At 43.6% G+C, this 20,941-nt stretch overlaps 1 protein-coding gene across 2 annotated transcripts in view; it reads right to left on the reverse strand.

Moving 5' to 3' along the window:
- Positions 1 to 20,941, reverse strand: part of MST1R (macrophage stimulating 1 receptor) — a 52,134-nt gene that overhangs the window by 20,827 nt on the left and 10,366 nt on the right. For both annotated transcript variants that reach the window (XM_082214484.1, XM_082214483.1), the window contains exons 3-6: positions 6,919 to 7,107; positions 6,098 to 6,220; positions 4,073 to 4,243; positions 1,611 to 1,789 (exon numbers count right to left, since the gene is read on the reverse strand). In XM_082214484.1, the coding sequence (XP_082070610.1) occupies positions 1,611 to 1,789; positions 4,073 to 4,243; positions 6,098 to 6,220; positions 6,919 to 7,107 (662 nt within the window). The remainder of the gene's footprint in view (positions 1 to 1,610; positions 1,790 to 4,072; positions 4,244 to 6,097; positions 6,221 to 6,918; positions 7,108 to 20,941) is intronic.

Raw genomic sequence — 20,941 nt, forward strand, 5'->3', positions numbered from 1 at the left:
TGCTACCCTCACAGAACTGGCAGGACCTCTGCAACCATGAAGACTAGAAAATTCTCCCCCCGTAAAAAAGTGCTTAGAATCTCAGGATTCTACTGAGATTGTTGGATGCCACATATATTCTACACTCCACAGTACTTTCATACTTTCATCTTGAGAGCTCTGGAAAAGAACATTCTAAACCAGCACCAATGTTTTATTCATATTATAATTCCCTTCTAATGGTGCTCAGGGAGCTGTGAGGAAAGAACAACAAACCACACAAAAATTCATTTAAGCTGAGTGGTACAAACACTCTGAGGTGAAAGGAGAAAGAGAGTCTGTTCACTAAGGCTCTCACACAACCTACACCGTACCCCAACATAGTCCCATGTCTTCCTAAACTTGTCCTTTGGCTGGCCCCATTTTCCTTCAGGAAGATACCAGAAGCTGAAGAAAACATTAGACCACTGCTGGCTTAATGTCCCTTAGCAGTGGAAACACAGAGTCCAAACCAAGAGAAGAGAGCACTTTTCCACAAGTTTTCCCCAGACAGCTTATCAGCTGTGGCCTCACTCTCCCCATCTGGCCTCACACATACCATGTGGAGTCTGAACAGAGCACTGGGCCATTGTCAGCCAAGGCTTCTGAGATTAAGGGCTCATCCAGACTTCCACTTGTCCTTCCACTTTCTGCTAGGAAAACCTGCTCTTTAGCGCTGAATCAGAACAAATGTCAATCGGGTTTTCTGCAGATTGGCGTTTGCTCCCATTCAGTGCTGGGTTTTCCCAGGGAAAGCAGGGGGGTAAATGGAAAACTGCTCAGACCTGTGCCTAGAAAGAACAGGGCAAGGGTGAAACCCCTCAGACCCATGCTTTCTAGGCACAGGACAAGTGGAAATGTGGACAAGCCCTTAATCTACGCATCATTCAGTAGGCTCCTGGTGTGAAGCACTGAAGAACAACACCAAAGGGAGATAGTTATTCCTAGGGACCATGGGGCAAGCATGCACAAAGGAATTCCCTTCGATCTTGAACTCCAACCTGGAATGTAAAACTCCTGGACAAGAGGGAATATTGCTTAACTTTGTACATTATAGGCTGCCTGCTTACAGTCCATCTTATTTTGAAGGTTCAGGGCAGCTTTCAACCTGAAAATACAGGGTATAATTCAACATAGTGCTAAGCAGACTGCTCCACCAGCTGAAGTGTTTCTGCTTGCCTGATGGCATGCTCTCTCCTCTCCTCTCCTCCCCCTTGTGCAGACTTCCACTAGTGGGACCAGATGGTTGAACACGGCCCTTAACTTCTCCAAATTAAAACAGAATTTATATATAATTATAACACCATGGGAAGTCTCCATGCTTCTACTGACCTATCCAACCTGCCTTCACCCTGCAAAGGTAGCCCAGACACACAGGCCTAGCAAGTCTTCCAGAAGGTGCTCAGGCTGAGATTGTGGTGAATCTCCAAAGAAAAACAGCCACCAAGAATTCCTCTCTGCCTACCTTTCTTACATGCATAAGACACATTTACAGAATGCTAGTCTGTGTAGATGCAGGGCTGAGAAAGTGAATAGGAAAGAAGGGGGAATGATGTTTGCAGGCTTCGTGTTTTTTAACTTTCAAGCGTTACCTGTTTTCTAGGCTCTCTTCAAACAGTACGGTGCAATTCTTCCGTCCTACTGTAACCTTGTAGTCACCAAGAGTTGAAGGTGAGGCATCCATGCCACTGAAATATGAACCTGATCGAAAGCCTGAGCCACAGAGTGTCACCTTAGTGCTGCCTTGTAGTGGTGCATTTCTGGGGTGGAACTGTGAAAGCAGATGATACACAAAGCTTTACTTACGCAGTCACCAGCAAGATTTGAATAGCCCTTAGATACACCTGTCTTCTGCTCAAGTTCCAAACACCAATAAGACCCAGGTATTGGCACCAGGCAATGCTGCAGACATACTCTGACACAAAGAGAACTTACATGGGAATGGCATTTTTTTTCTCCAGGCCCTTCCCTAACTGCTGCAAAAAGCCTTAGGTTAGGATTCACTTCCATTTGGAGGAAAGAAGTTGAATGAATTATTAGGATAAGCTGTTGCTCGGACCAAGTGCAGGAACGTTCAACTGCATGCAGTAAAAGGTGCACAGAGTCCATACAGGGAACATAAATTGGCAGATATCCCAATTATCTGCAATTAGTTAACATGTGGTTTCAAAAACTGTCTAGGATCAAGGCTGGCATGGTCAGGCTAAACTACTGGTGCGATGAAGTCACCAACCAGACCTTGAACAAGGGTGAATAGCAGCAAGCTGGGATATTCCCACTTCTTGAAAGTGCTACTTTGGTACTGAAAATATTTGAGCATGAACATTTAATACTCCCTTGCTTTATGCTCACCACAAACTTATTTTTCTTAACTGTTGAGGCCAAGTGAAAGTGACTTGATGAAGGCCACCCAGTTTGCTTCAAGGGTGAGCTTAGATCTGAATCTGCTGCCCATATTCAAAATCAGTATAAACACGGTATCACAGCATTTGCCTAAAATTTAATACAGGGAGCAAAATATGCAAATGGTGAAACATTTAAACGACTCTAAGCGTGCTTCTTTAATAATATTTTATATGTTATTTATCTAGTTAAAAAATGAATAAAGAAAGAGTGAAGTAGAAGTTTAAATTTATTCCTTTATCAAGCTGTTACTCTGCCTCTTTTTGAAGCCAAAGTAATTTGACCTAGTGACTCCCTGTGACGACAAGTGACTAATGTTAATGGTTAAGAGTTTACCTCAGAACGGTTTGCTCTGCTAAATATTAACTCACCTTAACGGAATATAGGAATCGCTGTGCGGACACATCAAAAGCCACAAAGCGACAGCCTTAATCAGCCCCAGCGGCAAACCATGATTATGCATAGACTCTTTATTAGTATCAAGGGGACTTTTTAGATGCCCGCAGTGGTGTGAAGATGACCCCATTCCCAGAGGAGCCACTGTATACCTGGAGTGTGTGTCTAGGCAGCCTCTCTGACAGAACTAGGGAACCTCGGGCCCAGGGGCCAAGGGCAACTCTCTTTATCTAGTCCTCAGCCACACCTCCTTCTCCCATCCACACCTCTCACTAGTCCTAGTCATATCCTCCCTGAGCATTTCTGCTTGTCTGGAATGTGCCCTTGAGCTCTGATAACAGCCATACAGAAGCTGTGTTTACATTTCTTGCTTTGCCCACTTTTGCCTCAGGCATCACCTGCTACGGGCATGACACCCACAGAAGGTTGCCCAGGTGGAAATGTGGCCTTTGGCCTGAAAAAGCTTTCCCCCACCCCTGCTGTAAAAGGAGCAAGTGTATGTGGTCTCCACATACTGGCTGTTTCATGTGCACCAGCCCCAACCTGCTTGAGTTTTCGCGCTATAGCTGAAAACTCATCAGCCCACCTTTGTCCCCACATGACTGTTCCTTGTGTATGTCAAATGCAGTGAGTTGTTCCAAAAGATACGAAGGATGTGAATGTGTAATATCGATATAGGTTTTCATTGCGCTAGGTTTGTGGGTTTTCTAATTTTCTGTTTGGGAAACAACGACACTGCCCTCACTATAGGCAAAACGCAGGAGAACACAGTGCTCAATGATGCCATGCTGAAGTCACCCTTTCAGGAAAGGAGAAAAGGGTCTCACAGAATAAAAGAGAGAGGAAGGGTGTGGGGGGGTTGTCCCCCACCCCCATGGCTCCACTCGAGAAGTTGAGCCAGTGGTGAGGGAGATGTCTTAAGTGCTCTATTTGGAAGAACACGCAAAGCAAGAAGTTAAGACAGAAAGAAAAAATACACCCCGTGGAAAACATAATAACTAATGCAAAATGCAGGTGATGCGTGTCTCAGGAAATGCAGGCATTATGGGTCCCAAGATGCCCAGAGTACTTTAGGCTTTATGACAAACACATCTGACAAAGAGAAATATAAAAATGACATTTAACAAAGGGTGGAGGGAAGAACTAAGGCAGTCCCAAAGCACCAAATAGCTCAGTGAGCATAGCTGCAGTGTGCATAAGCCGCCATGTCAATGTACCATTAGGCAATGTCATACATAAGAAGATACTTGCGTACATCAGTGAGGACAGGAGAGCAGCTCTTCTGGTTCCACTCTGCCTTGCAGTCTTCCTGACGGGTGCATGCATTTCCACACCAGCCACACTGCATGAAGCGCTCTGCCTTCAGGCAGCGGAAGCATGTCAGGAAATGGCGACAGCCTGGACCAGTTATTTTCACCTGGGACACCTGCAAGATGGACAATTGCAAAAGAGGATGGGTGGAGCTCAACTCTGCATGCAGAAGGTCCTTGTTTCAATCCTCAATGTCTCCAGGTGGGACTGGGAGAAATCCCTGCCTGAAACCCTAGATACCCACTGCCAAGCAGTGCAGGTCAGCAGCACTGAACCTCCAACCCACTATGAGATCATTTCCCCCAGCAGGCTGACCACCCACCACCCCACACCTGGTATCATGTATGACAGTCAGGTGTGGGGCAGGAGAATATATGTATCCAAAGGAGCCTTAAAATGCACACCCAAGTGTTCACTGGAAAATGGGTTTGTATCAAAGAATCCAAGCCCCACTTGGATCAGCTTCGCTATAAAGTATTGGAAACTCCTGGGTGCAGCCAATCCAAGCAGGGATTGACGTCACCACCAAACAGCTAAATGGCAGTGACTTCAAGGCTGGCTTGGATCCACTGGGATCTTCCTGTGCAGCATAGCTTGAACTCAAGCTACACTGCCAAGTAAAAATGGGTCCTTTGGCATCATGTTGATGTCAGGTGATTGACAGGGGGGTGGCACTTAACTCCCCCGTGCTTGGTGTTGACAAGCCTGAGCAGGATGAACCAATGACCTGACTTACTGTAAGGAAGCTTTCTATGTTCCTATGTCAAGGGGACTGATGGTCTTTCCAACAGCACATCTTTCCAACAGCATGTACTTTGCTCACCAAAAAAAACCCACAATTTATTTATAAGTTTTTTTATACCATCCTTTAACCATATTCCCAGGGTGGTCCACAACAGGAAAAACCCAATGAATGCAATCTACACTCAGAACAGCCCCCCTTGTGCATCTGCCACTCGGTGCTTGTAGCTTGTATCAAGGCATCAAGACATCAGAGAGACAAAGCAGTTGGGCTCCTAATACTCCTGGTCTCAGCAAGGAGCTGTCATCAAGTTCTGAGCTCTGTTTTACAGCTGCCTGACCAGAATATTTTTTTCTCCCCCAGTAAAGCTAGAATGATTTGGCAGCAGAAAATGCCAAAAACCTTGCTGAAATCCAGTGGGATTTTCCATTTGATGAAGCCACTGAGACCAAAAAAGGTTAGGTTGGCAGCCCTAGAGCTACCAGAAGAACAAAATGAGGCCCAGTGAAATGGTGCACCAGTTTTTCAATTAAAGTTCCAACATCCTAGGAGAGATAAATGACTGGCTAGAGACAGCAAGTTCAAAGGATTTCTGTAGAAAGAAATGAAAATTCAAAGGGCTGGAAGAGTCAAGGAAATGCTAATAAAAGAATAAGGTGAAAAGGTAGCTCAAATAAGCCTTTGTGATCTTGAAGGGGGAGACATCTGCTACTCTGACATAGCTTAAGAAGATAGTTCTTTCCAAAAAGGATCATACTAAGGGTCAATCAGTCCTGGAGGACTGTATTTCCTCAGAATGCCAGAGGTAGATTGAATAGACTTCCCCCTCACAAATTTTCTGCCTGTGGAAAGGGAGATGACCCTGGGGGTCCCTTCCAACTCCACAATTCTATTATTCTATGACTATTATTCTATGACTAGGCTAGAACTCTGATGTATGCATTTTCTGCAGGCAGCCAGGTTTTTTATGTGGGGTGCTATCAAAACATGTGCACTCTATGTGCACTCTAAACTGGTGTAGAATGCCTCTGCCACTCAGTTTTCCTGAATGTGTACTTTGGGTCTGAGATGATGGATGATGAGATCAGAGCAACCTCAGCATTCTCTCCGTTTGTAAAATCAAAGCACCTGTAGAATAACCCTCCTCCCACCCAGAAACAAGCAAATAAGTAATGCATCCTTTGAAATCTCATGCACAGTCGAGCTTCAGAACCTCACATCTCTTACCTTTTTTCCTGTGACAAACAGCAAAGAGTCATCCAGCTTGCTGACTTCTCGCAGCACTGGCAATGTCTCCCCCAAGGAGAAGTTGGCCAATACGTTTGTGTAGAGATTGGATGGAAGAACCACCTAGGAACATACACACACAAAAGCTTACACACCCTCAGCAGCTGTTTTTAGTGGAGCAGGGACAGTTGTAGGGAACTTCTTCATTAATTTGGCAAACACATCTGTCTGCTGGGGCTGTGAATTACAAGCAGGAGAGTAACTCCACGTTTTTATGAACATCTCTGCACACTGCTAAGTGCTATGAGATGCTGAAATAGATGTATGAATAGATTTGGGCACCCAGGATTCATGTTCAGAATTCCTGATACTCTGCAGGTCGACTCTCCAACAACCCCAGGAGTAATTCATACTATTATCATATTTCAATTATGATAAATCCTTGAAGTTTAGCTGTTGACACTTCCTACAAGAAACATTGGGAATTATAATTTTGTGAGCATGTTGAGAAACCCCTTGTTTGTTATCCCTAGTTCCCTCAAAGAGCTAGAACTAGGGAAAGGGTTTCTTGTAGAAAGAATAAGAAGAGAATAAAATAAAATTAGCTTAAGTTGACAGTGGAAACATGGTATTATTTCCTAAATGTTAATGGATTGGCTTTCAGCTTTACAGCTTTAAAAGTACCACAAGAAGCCATTTAAATACATGGTGGTATTTAAAGAGATATTTAAACCCTGGCAGCAGATGATAGCACAGAGGTTCACCATATTATAAACGCATATTAATAGATATAAAAAGCAGAGCTGCAGCTGTTAACTGACCTGCAGAACACGTCCTTCTGATGTGCCTAGATGAGCCACAGTCACCTCATCTATTACAGTTACAAAGATGGAGGTCAGCAGCACTCCAGCCATACGTCCATTGAAGAGGTCCACCCTGTAGTAATTTGTAGAGATGAAGGTGGGCTTCTTCCAGCAGCTGGTGTTCACCAGTGGGGCTGAGAAATTTACCTGGCATGACAGAGAACAGGTGCTGTTTCAGATGCTAAGTGAAACATGCTAGGAGTCTCAAACTGGGGACTTTGGCATTCCCACACCACCAGGTCACCAGAGGGAGCTTCCTAGTCTGGCCTCTGTTGTACAGCAGTGCAACCCCCATAATGGCCAGAGGGGGCGCTAATGCTTTGTCGCACCAACCATAACAAGTGACTTGAAGTTTCAATAAAAGCTTGGCTGAACCTATACAATTGTTCAAGGCTGAACAACTTTTTAATGACAGAAGGTACTAAATAGACCCGTGCCTTACCTCTACTTGCCTCATCATCCTGCTCTGAAATTTGGGGGTTTTATTGATGGGCAGGGCATAAGCCCTCAAACAAACACACAAACACACCAGGCATACAGCCTGCCTTAGACCACATCATCTGTCTCTGGGCCTTTGGATTATTGCCTGCCTGCTCTGTAACCTGACCAATGGAAGGTCTGGATCACGCTGTTTGCTTCTGACTTTGCTGGGCCCTGACACGGAACAGGAAGGTTAAATACCAATTATCTAGTCTAGTCCCTCTCTATCAGCCTGCCAAAGCGAAGAATTGTAAGACAACAGCATCTCCAGGTTCACCCTTGCCCTCTGCTGGAGCCTTATGAGACTAGAAATCCTGGTTTGTTTACATGCCAGAAAGTCCAGCTGCCTCTTTATTTAATACCCTGGCAATAAATATATTCTGCTTTCTTCCCCTATTGTACCCACTTCTATTTTGTTTATTTATTTAGGAATGTCAAACAGATAAATAGCTACGTGATTTTTAAAAGACATATGAAGGCAGCCCTGTTCAGGGAATTTTTTTAGTGTGTGATGTTGTATTGTGTTTTTACTATTTCTTGTTGGGAGCCGCCCAGAGTGGCTGGGGCAACCTAGTCAGATGGGCAGCATATAAATAATAAATTATTGTTGTTGTTATTATTGTTGTTGATATTATTATTATTGATTAACACACCTACTAACTGAGTTTTTTGAGGCAGCTTCTAATATATTAAAAATTGAGTTGTTATTGTTTCCCCCCCAATCCCAGCCCATAAATGGCAGCCAAATGAGCTGGATGTGAGGTCCCTGCCAGCCAGGTCTTTCTCACTGGGCCTCTCACAGCTTCTGGCTCTGGTGGCAGAGGCAGGAAGTGCTAAGGGAGAAAAGGTGTTAGAAGCTTCTCCTCAGTCCTCCAATGTTCCAACGCCCCATACTCTTACCATACTTTCACCCATATTCCTGCAACATAAGCCACGTGTCTGTTAGATGTCACTATATAACTGAACCAATCGGAGTCTGCATTTTTAACCAAATAGTATAAAGTTAAGGACACAACATTCAGCCGTACACAATACATTCCTGGTGTGTTGCTTTTCCCTGCTTGATTGCAGCGGCACATGCTATCCTGCTACTTATTGTGCCCTAGAGACATTCTCCTCCAATATATGAAGCTGAGCTCACAAGGAAATGAGAGTCTTCTCACTTGGCCCTGGATGAACACCAGCCATTCCTAGCACACAAGCAACCAAATGTTTTCAGAGTAGACAGTACACTTTAGTCACAGTCAAAGCCTGCAGAGCTATAAGGAGCAAGAGCAGATGCTGCAGGAGAGATTGACCAATTACTGTAAACAAAGCAAGCCTTAAGGACACACAAAATTATGCAAGGCACTCTTATGAAATGGAAGAGACATCTGGAGTTTCTTCAAGATCAGATTAATGAGACACAAAGCAAAGGGCAATATAAGCAGCCAAATGACAACTACAGGAAAGAGGAAAGCGTCCGTCATTCTTCAGAGAAAAAGACAAGAGATTAGGCTTAACTGAATTCACAATAATGGAGCACACACATAGGCATTTTTTAAAAAAAGAAAAGAGGGAAAATAAAACTTGCAATAACACCCCGCCAAAGCCCAGTTCAGATTTAAGAGGAAGCCATAGTTTCCTGCTACATGAATAAGCCATCTGCTTATGGTTTTGAGCAAACCACAGATCCTGATAACAACCAATCTCAGAGAATTATGGCTTCTTTCAAACCTAGGATTGACTTGCCTAGTGCCGCCTTTTGGAAATTGACCCCAGACATCAATTCCGCCTTTGAAATCCCGGTAATGTCCAGGAAAATCTGGACGTATGGCAGCCCTATTTAAACCACAGTCCTGCAAGCCTAATCAGCACATCAAGTCTTCCCTGGTGGCCTGCCAGCTCATTTCCTGAATTTGTTGGCAGGGATGCTACTGCAGGGAAAAAATAGTCTGCAGAGCACCGGTGGTGACAGAATGATTTTCATTCCCATCATGGCAATGGACAGGGCAGAGATGCAGTGCCTCCTGGGCACTTCAGAAAGTCAGTGTGATGTCTTGGGAATAGGGCAATGTTTATTCCCATCATGGCTTCATAGTTTCAACTCCCTGGCACCCCAGTGCCATTATGGGGTGCAAATTGCTCCTCCTCACTCATTAACTCAATTATCTGATAAGGGAGGAGACTCAATCCCCCTCATCAGCTGATCTGCATAGTTCAACTGAAAAGGTTTCTCATGGGTCATAGACCCATAGAATTGTACAGTTGGAAGTGATCTCAAGGGTCTAGTCCATGGGTAGGCAAACTAAGGCCCGAGGGCCGGATCCAGCCCAATAGCCTTCTCAGTCTGGCCCACAGACGGTTCGGGAATCAGCGTGTTTTTACATGAGTAGAATGTGTCCTTTTATTTAAAATCTAGGTCTCTGGGTTATTTGTGGGGCATAGGAATTGATTCATTTTCCCCTCCAAAATATAGTCCGGCCCCCCACAAGGTCTGATGGACAGTGGACTGGCCCCCTGCTGAAAAAGTTTGCTGACCCCTGAGTCCAACCTCCTGCAATGCAGGAATTTCAACTAGCTCATGCATGACCGACTGTCGTCCAACATCTGCTTAAAAACCACCAAGGTAGGAGAGTCCATCACCTCTTGTGGGAGTCTGTTCCACTGTCAAGCAGCTCTTACTGTCATAAAGTTTTTCCTGATGTTTAGCCGAAATCTCCTTTCTTGTAACTTAAACCCACTGGTATGGGTCCTGGCCTCCAGGGCAGGAGAATACAAGCTTGCTCCATCCTCCATGTGACAACCCTTCAGACATTTGAAGGTGGCTATCATATCTCCTCTGAGTCTCCTCTTTTCCAGGCTAAACATACCCAATTCCCTCGACTGTTATTCATAAGGCTTGGTTTCCAGACCCTTGATCATCTTGGTTGCCTTCCTCTGCACACATTCCCGCTTATTGCCCAGAAGTGGACAGATACTCCAGGTGAGGTCTGACCAGGGCAGAACAGAGCGACACTACTACTTCCCTTGATTGGGACACAAGACTTCTGTTGAAGCAGCCAAAATAGCATGAGGGGGTTTTTTGCTGCTGCATCACACTGGTGACTTGTGTTAAGCTTGTGGTGTGCGTAGTGTGCATGTGAGTGTGTGTGTGCTGGGTGGCCACACATAGTTTTGGCTACATCCATTTCTGGGATACAGCCACTGCAGTGTTTGTCAAGGGTGGGTGTGGACTTCTGTCTGCAGAAGTTAAATCATTTCTGTTTTTAAACTATAGTTTCAGAACAAGCTAAAATCAGAAATCAAATCAAGATCCCGGCTTGTTCTCAGTCACCCTAGTTTTAATAAACTCCTGAGTTTGGACATCATGAGGAACCATAGCTTGTTTAAAATCAGAAGCAGAAGGTTCCAATCTCCTTCTTGGGAAGAGAGATAATATGAGCCCAGAGCTCACCACAGGGAAACATGGTTTCCTGCAATGTCTGAAGTGGGCTAATAACCCAATATGCAGATGGGCACAAGGCCATCAGCAGGGGGCTACAGGAGGTGCAAATGTACTAGGTCCCCCTCTTAGCTTTCTCTTTAAAAAAAATAGCAAGTCAATTGGACACGATTTTATGACATGTCTAAAGAAAGTTACAAAACATGGAGGCTACTCTAATGCTTTGGCACTTGCAGGCAACACCACTGTGAAGGGTGTTTAATCACTGTTGCCAAGCAACCAGAGGAAGGGATGTCGACTACCTCCATTTGGGACTCAGGACGGGGAGCCATCCCAGAGCAGGAGGGGAAGCTGGATAACAACAACAACAACAACAACGACAACAACATATTGTTATTGTTATTATTAATACCCTGTCCATCTGGCTGGGTTTCCCCAGCCACTCTGGGCAGCTCCCAACATAATAATAATAATAATAATAATAATAATAATAATAATAATAATTAAAGTGATAAAACCTAAAGAAATTTAAACTTCCCTAAACAGGGATAGCGGACGATACTCTGGTATGTTTGTTTAAGCATTTTCCTCATGTCTACATTATTTCATTCATGCCCCAAGTATGTTCATGCTTCACAGAACAAAGAATAACTGGCTGGCTTTTGTATGTTTTACTCAAAGGTAATTCCCTTGAAATGAAGGTTTCACAAAAAAGTGAAATCACAACCTGCCCCCCACCCATCCCATCTAGTGTACCAGGCCCAGAAAATCCTGTTGGCTTCCCTTGATTTTACAGAAAGATCCTTCATCTTCAGGAAATATCAATATGTAATAAATGTTCAGAGAGAGAGAGAGAGAAAATAAAAGGGTGCTTTCTTCCTGCACATCAGGATTTGTTTATTTTTACACTTGAAATGCTGCTGGGTTTGCGGAAAACCAAAGAAAAGGCAAAATGTCTCCCAGCGGATTGTTCACATAAAAACAATTACACAACAGACATTCATGTGATGGAACTGGTAATTTCAGGAGGAAATTCTTAAAATATTCCTTACTCCAGCAATTGACCTCACAGTATCAGGGTTAAGTCACCGTGAGGCAACTATTTTAAAATCACACCACACTGTGTGAATAATCCTAAATTTGAAACAAGGCAGCCTTGGGGTATAATTATAGGATGAAGTGCTTTGTGAAAACTGCCAAATGAATGGATGGATGGATGAACGAGTTTCTCAGAGGTAATCAGCATTCTTGGCTAGGGGTAATTCCACATCAACACACACTCCACTACAAATCCCAGGGTCCCTTGTGGGGAAGCTATAGCACTTAAACCAGTTACAGTTGATCATGTAGCCTCTTAATTAGTTTTTCAATGCTCTGCTGACTCAGGGCCTCACCTGTCTTTGTGCGGGAATTTCCTTGCTGCATTCACACCCACCTTGCAAACTTTTCCATTTTCTCCTGCTATCAGTCACTGAGTAAGAACTGACTGTACGAGACCTACAAATCAAAGTATGACCAGAAATCTCTCTCCCTCTAATCAGTTCAAAAATATTAAAGAAGTGTTCGTGCAGGTTTGTGCTTGCTTCTCCTGAGTGGAAAAAGCAACAAACATGAGTCAGGAGAAAGTCCCCTTAGTCCTCATGTTGCAGGTCTTTTGCAGTCTTCTTTAGATCTCACCATCCTGATAGATCAGGAATACACGGCTGTCTCATTTTTCATTCTCAACACCTGATTATTTATAAACAATCTAAACAGCACCAAACTCAATATAAATCTTGGGGTGGGGGAATCCCATGGTTTAACTCCCTTCACTGTGAAAACTTTCCATTTGTTTCTTTAAGTCACTTACATCTTGCCTTTCTGTCAAAATGTTCTCAAGGTGATTTACAACATAAAATATTAAAATAATCAATATTAAAATGTTAACAACAAAAGGCAGCCATAAGATAACATTTTAAACAGCCAAAAGAAAATTTGTGGCTACAAAAAATAAAAACTAGTCCAAGAACGCTTTCTTTAAAAGTTGGTCTTAGCCACGGGTGTTAGTTTTGATGACAGTTTGCAGCTGATGTGCAAGTAAGCTAGTGCTGAGCCAAAATTTCTAAGTGACAGTTTGATAATGCTTTTAAAAAAAACAACCCCCCCCTCTCTTTTTGTGTAGGAAATTATCTCTCTGGGAACCACCAATGCAAAGCCCAGAAAATATTTATTTACTGTATCTTCCTGTTGCATATTCCCCCCTACTTAGCTAAAATGTACTGTTTTATTTGTACTTTAAACACCCAGGAACTGTTATGTGTGCCATTCTCACACACCTTGCACATTAGAAAAAGGCAGATACACTTGCAACCACTGCAGAGGCCACTCTGAGAGGACCTGAGTCTCCGAGAAGCACGCCAGTGGCCAAGGACCCATGGCTAGAAGCTGCCATCAGTGTAAGACCACTGGCCTCACCAGTCCCACACAAAGCAAGATTAGCGTTGCCCCAAATCTCCCTTTAATCAGACTTGCCACTCCTCAATCCCAGTAAGGTCTTCCATGCCTTATTCTCGGCTACTTCCTACTGTTTCCCCACTAGAACCTCTTCTACATGCACCTGAATTCCTCAGGAATTATATGTGCTGTGCATTGATTTGGAGTAAAACATTCTCTAATAAAAAGACATTAAAGAGCATGTGCCAAGCAGTCATGGGAACGGGACGGAAATCCCTGCTTAAACTTCTACTCTCTGCAGTGAATGTATGGAAGGGTTCGTGGCAGCAGACTGTGAAGCCAATTTCCCTTCCATGTATTGACTTTACATAGATATAAGTTGTCTGTGCTGCACAGCAACCACAAGGCTGCTACTAATACGGAGTCAGGCTTCTGTTGTTCTATGGTGCTTTGACACACCCATCCTTGAAGACTGCTGGGGCTCAAGATGCCACGCAGCTGCCAAATTAGACGACCCGCCACTATGCTGCCACATGCCTTGAAGACAAAAATTATTTAACAAGTTAGCACTGCAAGAGGAAGATGAATGAAGTAATAAAAATGAGCTTGCACTCTTCTCCACGTGCTTCCTTCCTACCTTCTGAGAGGAAGGCAGTGAAGAGGAAATCTTCATCACCATTTCACCATAACCTGAGTCAGTCTGTCCGTTCTAACAGTGATGGTTTGTGGAAAGTTGGTTTGGCAAGACTGTGGCTAGGGAAGGGGTGGGGTAGGTGAAGAAACCTCAGGCGTATGTCCCAAGCACAGGTCTGGGACTCATAGCAGGGTCCTGAGAAAGCCACAGTTTTCATTAGCTTGGAGGACAGATGCCAACATGCACTTCCAGCCACGTATTAAGAGAACAGGGAGAAAATGCAGAGCTATTAAAGACATTTGCTAATGCTTTTCTTATAGCGTGGATTTACATTGTGGGAGATATTCAGGCAGATTTGGGCTGTCACTGAGACAACACGTGTAGTGCATGGCAGCAAACTAAGATAGTTGGGACAAGTCTTAGTTTTGGTCTGCTTTAACTTGAGCAACAAACCTCAAAGCCATGAAAGAGAGCATACGCACAGTAATGTATGAAATAGAAAGTTGTGCAAAGCTCACATGAGTGTGAGGAAATGGACAATGAATCTCTCTCACACACACTCTCTCTGAAACACAGAATGAATCTGCAGAGAAGTGAGCTGAGGACCTTTGGGACAGTTATTTTGACCTAAAAGTGCCATTGTGTGGTTCTTCCGTACAAGGAAAGCAGCAAGAAGAGCAATTATGGGCTGAGTCACGCTCTTAATAGGTTTGGAGCAATCTAGACTTCTTTTGTCATTCTCATCTTATTTCCTGAGCATTAGCAACAGGTTCAAACCACCAAACAAGAACTGGAAAATGCTGCAGTCTAAAATGTCTTCCACAAAACTCTTGCACAACTTGGTATCTTGGTGTTTCAAATTTCAATGGCGCCCTCTGCGACACCAGAATCTGGTGCCCCCTTCACCTCTTGCCTTCCGTTGGACTTCATAGTTGTGACTCCTGCTGCAGCGCCCCAGAATCTCTGTGCCCAGTATGACCAAACTGGTCGTGCTCCCCTAGATCCACCTTTGGTTATCTTCACAGGCATGATAACCAGGATTCCATAAATTCCACATTTATTTTACTATGCACTGCCTGATTCAACTCTGTGCAACTCTTTACTGACGATCTTTAAGAGGAATATATATGAAGCATGTAGAACTTGTGGAGCATTCACACCTATACAGCTGGTACAAACAGATGTCCTCCCCTAAAATATGCTGCTGTTGTTAATGTTGTTATGCGATGGGCTCTCTGTCCTCTGAAAGTGAATAGAGTGAAGATAAAGCTGATATGCCAAAGGAATTTTCACAGTGTTGATCCCTACAGAAAGAGACTTCATAATTCAGGAACATTTTTGCCCCAGAGATAGCCGAGCATTATATGAATCTCCATGGTCATTTTGTGTGAATGAACTGCATTGATCCCTTTACACACAGCTGTAGGGCCTGATTGGAGCATCTCTCAGCATGGATCAAACAGAGCTTGGGGTTTGATTGATGTTCCTAAATCATGTTGTCAACTGAAATTGCCACTTCAAAGGATTCTACACAAAGAAAGCATTTGAGCACCAGCTGACGCTTTGAGGACCCTTACCCCAATCATGAAGTGAGTAACACTTTTAAAAGTCAGGAAAGCTACCTGTTATTCTTGATTTCCTTGCGGCATCTCTAATACCTCATCTGCCCAGGACAAGGCATTCTTCCTCCCAGTTACACCTAGGGTGGGAGTGAATCAGGACTCAGTAGGACTGAGACCCAATGCCAGGAATTAGCCTTGTCAACTCATGGTATCATTACAGTATATAGATGAGAGATCGCCTGTGCTGGCTTGGCCGATGGGTGTTGCAACCCAAAGCCGTTGGACGGCACCCAGTTGGTAAAGGTTGGGCTACAACAGCAGAGGAAACACAACACTGCATAACTGCAGGATATTATAACACAGAATAGCTCAGTCAGTAGAGCATGAGACTCCTAATCTCAGGGTTGTGAGTTCAAGCCCCACCTTGGGCAAAAGATTCCTGCACTGCAGGGTGTTGGACTAGATGATCCTTGTGGTCCCTTCCAACTCTACAATTCTATGATTCTAAGATGTTATAACACAGATGCAGAGAATACAATAGCTAATTTGAGCAGCAGCTTGCAAAAACAGGTGCTGAATGTACCAGACACAAAGTAAGCATAGGTGAATTTATTTGTTTGAGTTCCTTTGTGTATCTATAACTTCCAGGTAATAAGCTCAAGGAAAACAGCAGCTAAGCTGGAAAAGACTTTGATAATCACGTGCCCTTTGTATTCTGCAAGGGGTTGAAATTACATTTCTAACCACTAAGCTTTCAGGTAAACTTCACTCACTTTCTAGCCTAAAGGTCACAGCTCGCAGTACTCTTATGATGCCAGAATTGTTTCAGTTTCAAGAAGTCCAAAAACCTAGACTGATATTACAGCCTGAAGCCACCTTTGTCAACAAAGAAGTGTCACACTCTTAAAAATAAAAGTATAGCACCACATGGTGTGTTACTAAGCATGAAAAAAAAAATCATTTTATTTTATTTTTAGGGTTCTGCAGCTTAATTGATGGAACAGGTGGGTGTGTTTTTAAATCTGTGAGCAATTTTATTTGTCTGTGGCACAATGGGCACTGCAAAACATGTGAATAGTACAGTTCCCACAATTGCAAATCTAATCTCCTGCTAGGACAAGCACCAGGGAAGCAGGAACAAAACACGGCACTAATATATAACACTAAAATTTATCAATACAAACTGAAATTAAAAACATCATCAAAATATTGTGGGTGGCCCTCTTTGCAGTCAACAGCAGACATGGGCTTACCCACACTTCCTCTTGTCTCACTGATTTCCCCTATAGGGAAAACTGCTCTTTGGCACTCAGTCGGAACAAAAAGCACTTTGGGTTTTCTCTGGACTGCTGTCTCATCCAATTTAGCATTGAAGAGTAGGTTTTCCCTGGGAAAGGAGAAGGGCAAATGAAAAACCACTCGGATCCGTGCTTTCTAGGCACGGGACAAGTGGAAGTGTGGATGAGCCCATAGGGAGAAAATTGTGCCCCACCTTGTCTCAACCAGCCTGCCAGGAGTTCTCCCGGCTCCGCTTCTCCCCCACTTGTCAAGCCTCTTGCAAAAACCCACAATTTTTCCTACATCGTCGCCCACTGTAACCCTGAAAACATCCCCCCTCCCAACTCTGTCTTAATGGCCTATCTGCCAGGTGATGCCCTAGTCCGGAAAAACAAGCTCAACTTATATTCTTAGACTGTTAAATTGTCTGGCACCCAGGGGAAGGCTCCCAGCATTTAGTAATTCCAATTATTTAGTGATCCCTGACACTTACTCACTCAAGGAGTTATGGATGATTTTGCACCCACAAACTCTGGGACCCAAATATGCAGGTCCATGCCGGGGGGGTGGGGGTGGGCAGTTGGGTACACTTGGCCTGGGGCTTGGAGGGCTAACATACCCTCCAACATTTATTCAATGAAAATAGAGGCATCCTATTCCATAATGATAGTTTTACTATTTATGCCCTGCACTTCTTACTGGGTTGCCCCAGCCACTCTGGGCACCTTCCAGCATATATAAAAACATTAAACTCCCCCCCCCCAACTTCCCTATACAGGATTGCCTTCAGACAAGACGGCTCAGGGGTCGGATAACTCTATACCCTCCAACATTTCTCCAATGAAAATAGGGACATCCTAAGGAAAAGTGGGACAAATCAGAAACTGGGAAGGCTTCTCTAAATCAGGGACGTCCCTGGAAAATAGAGACACTTGGAGGGTCTGGGTTAAGATGTGCAATGGTTATGCTAGGGTTCAAATTTGAAATATAGAATGCTGCCCACCAACATCCATTCCAATATTTCAGTCTTCTAGGACGATATTGCATTATAATATATTTTGTACACACACAAATAAATGTGGGGTTCATGTTAGTTTTCAGACTTACAATGTAGAATTGTGTCCTCCTGACTGTGCATGCCAAATTTCATTCTGATACTTCAAGGCTCAAAGGAGAAACTTACTCAAGAAACGTAAATGCCAAATAGACAACTAAACCAATGACTTTACTACACCTGGCCAAAGGAGATGAAATCCTCCCCTCCATTGCTGTGACTCATAATAAAAACAAAGCCAAGAGATTTAAAGGTGCTCTGAAGGCAAGTGCAGGGCTGGTGCCACCACAAGCCTTTCTGAAGCAGTTGCCTCAAGAAGAATTCAGGGAAGGGTGGCAGATTTGCACCCCCCAATTTGGGTCTTCCATCTTGAATCAAACTTGGGAATCTGGGGAAGGAGAAGACATGGAGGCTTTTCACAAGTGCAACGTAAACAAATTTTTGTATAAATTTGTTTGTAATGTGAATATTATTAACCAAGAGTCAGAACGCATAGGCAGATTCCAAATGCAGTTCTTCTGCTCTCTATTCTGCATTATCTTCAACAACAGCATCTTCATGGTACAAGAGCTGCTCAAAGGCAAATTAAACCTTACCTGTCAAAGATTGGCAACTTAGGTGGAACGGCTGCCTAAGTGCCTTAAAGCAAAGCCTCCTTCCTAGTTTCTTTCTGCTGCCCAAGATTCCAGGCTTGGTTTGGGGGGCATGAGCATAAAATAAGACAAGAGTATAACAACAGCACTTCCTGCATGGTCCCTGTCATCTCTCAAAACCATTAATGAAGTGAATAAGCAGTTGTGATCGCATGCCTATGACATTCATGGAACTCTATTTCATGCAACAGCCCTAATAGCTGTAGGTGCACACCTTAGGGACGAACTGCATTTTCACCAGCAACAGTTTGCATGCTAGACAAATGCAGTATCTCCACAACAATAGTGTAGCCTAAAGAGAAGGTGTTGGACTCTTGTGTCACATATGAGAAACATTTTGCTGTGTGTTGGGGGCTGGGGGACCCAACTTGTGAAAATACACGTTGGCTGCTAAGTCTGCATGACTTGGTAAGCCAAGTTATAGTTTACCTGGAGTCCACATGAATACTTGTTCTTGGCTGCAGCTCATGGGTGGTGAGAAGAAAGTTGAGCCCACCTTTGGACAACACACTAATCTAAATCTTAGCTTAGCTCAGCATGGCACAGGAGCAAAAAGGACCAGGGAAAAGCAAAGTAGCTTTAAGCTCTTCTCTGGGAGCCCACACATTCACATTAGTCCCAGTAAGCCATAGTTTTGCTTACTATGTCATGAGAAGCAGGCCTCAAGTGTCATTGGCCTTGTTTTCTGGTTACATTGCATGGGGATTTCACTATCGCCTACTCCCTGTTCCTCTTTTTGAAGAAATCTGTGCTTCAGTCAGACATCTATGTAAGGATGCAGGAGGATCGAGAAAAGGGGGTGACTAAGCTTTATTGCATAATAATCCATAGACTTTAATCACAGAATTGCGGAGCCAGTGACATTTATCTATTCATCCTGCCAATGTTTTTGTTTGCGTGGGCAAATATATAGGAAGGGGTGTGCAGCCATCAGGTCTCAGCTAGCCCAGATTCCACTTAGAAATGTTACATAAGTCCATTGCTTTTGTTTATTAAAGTGTTAGGAAATATTTGATAAACAGACCAAGCTACCACTTCTGGCCATGTTTATCATAGTGGCTACTGGAAGAACTGAGGCATGTCAGTCTGAGAATGGGGCTAGCCACAACGTAAACCATACATCAAGCAGGAGGGGAAAGATGGGAAATAATTATGACACTTTTTGATGAATAGGGAGCAGATGGGGCTTGCTCCCAGGCAAACCTGTATAGTAGATTATACCCAATGCTAACAAATAAGCTTGCTTGCATTCTCTTTCCCATCCCTCTTTCTATATGACCTGATTTTTGCTTTAATCTTAGTTTTACTTTGTCTTGCCTCTCCACTGCCCTCGTATTGAAAAGGTCTTTACTCTTTCATCTGCTCACACACTTCTTTCCAATTCTTACTTCTACTTCTGTCTTGTGTCAATATCGGTGTACACTGTAACTAAACATCTCGCAGCCACAGATTAAAGGGCACAACATCAAGACTCAGCTTCAAAATCCTTGCTCAATGGCTGGAAAACAACATTTTCAGTCCTCGAATACACCAAGCAATAATGTACTTTTAAGAAGCATTGTCCCAGGAGGGACTGTGCGATGTGCCTTTTCTCAGTGTTTGAATCAGCTTTATTTCAGTGCCACCTGGGAATACACGATGTAATAATGGGGCTATTAGCAGCTACATCCTAACAGAGATAAGGAACATGAGAGGAATATGATTTGGCTCCGGAAAGGGGGAGAAATGCTGAAGGTTTGAAGTGCATTCCCCAGTAACTAAGTCGAGAAAACCAAGCAGCTGCAAATGGCTGGCTGAGACTTTTTGCATACCTTCCAAATGCCTTCTATAAATAAAATTAATAGCCATGCCCCTCTGGCCTATTGTCTTTAAAAAACTCACTGGTTTAAATATTTGGAATTTTACACTTCAGTCCTGGTTGCAATGAACAGTTTATTTTCCCTCCTGTTGTATTTTTTTTTTTTGGATTTTTGATATCCTGCTTTATCACTACCCGAAGGAGTCTCAAAGCAGCTAACAGTCTCGTTTCCCTTTCTCCCCCACAACAAACACTCTGTGAGGTGAGTGGGGCTGAGAGACTTCAAAGAAGTGTGACTAGCCCAAGGTCACCCAGCAGCTGCACGTGGAGGAGCAGAGATGCGAACCCGGTTCCCCAGATTACGAGTCTATCACTCTTAACCACTACACCACACTGGCTCTCAACCACCTTGAGATTTACGAATGAAGGGCGATACACAAATTTAATACATAAAATAAATAGAAATCAGTGCAGTATAGTATTTAGTGTTGGTCTGGGACTAGGGAGACCAGGGTTCAGGTCCCCATTCAGTCATGAAGCTCATTGGGTGCCCACTTCCGCTCAGCCTAACCTACCTCCCATAATGCAATGGGAAAGGGAAGAACCATTTATGCCAGCTTGAATGTGTTATGAGAATTATAAGGTTTAAGATATAAAATAAATAT

The sequence above is a fragment of the Podarcis vaucheri genome (assembly GCF_965113315.1).
Source record: "Podarcis vaucheri genome assembly, chromosome: 2".
In the NCBI taxonomy this organism is placed as follows: domain Eukaryota; kingdom Metazoa; phylum Chordata; class Lepidosauria; order Squamata; family Lacertidae; genus Podarcis; species Podarcis vaucheri.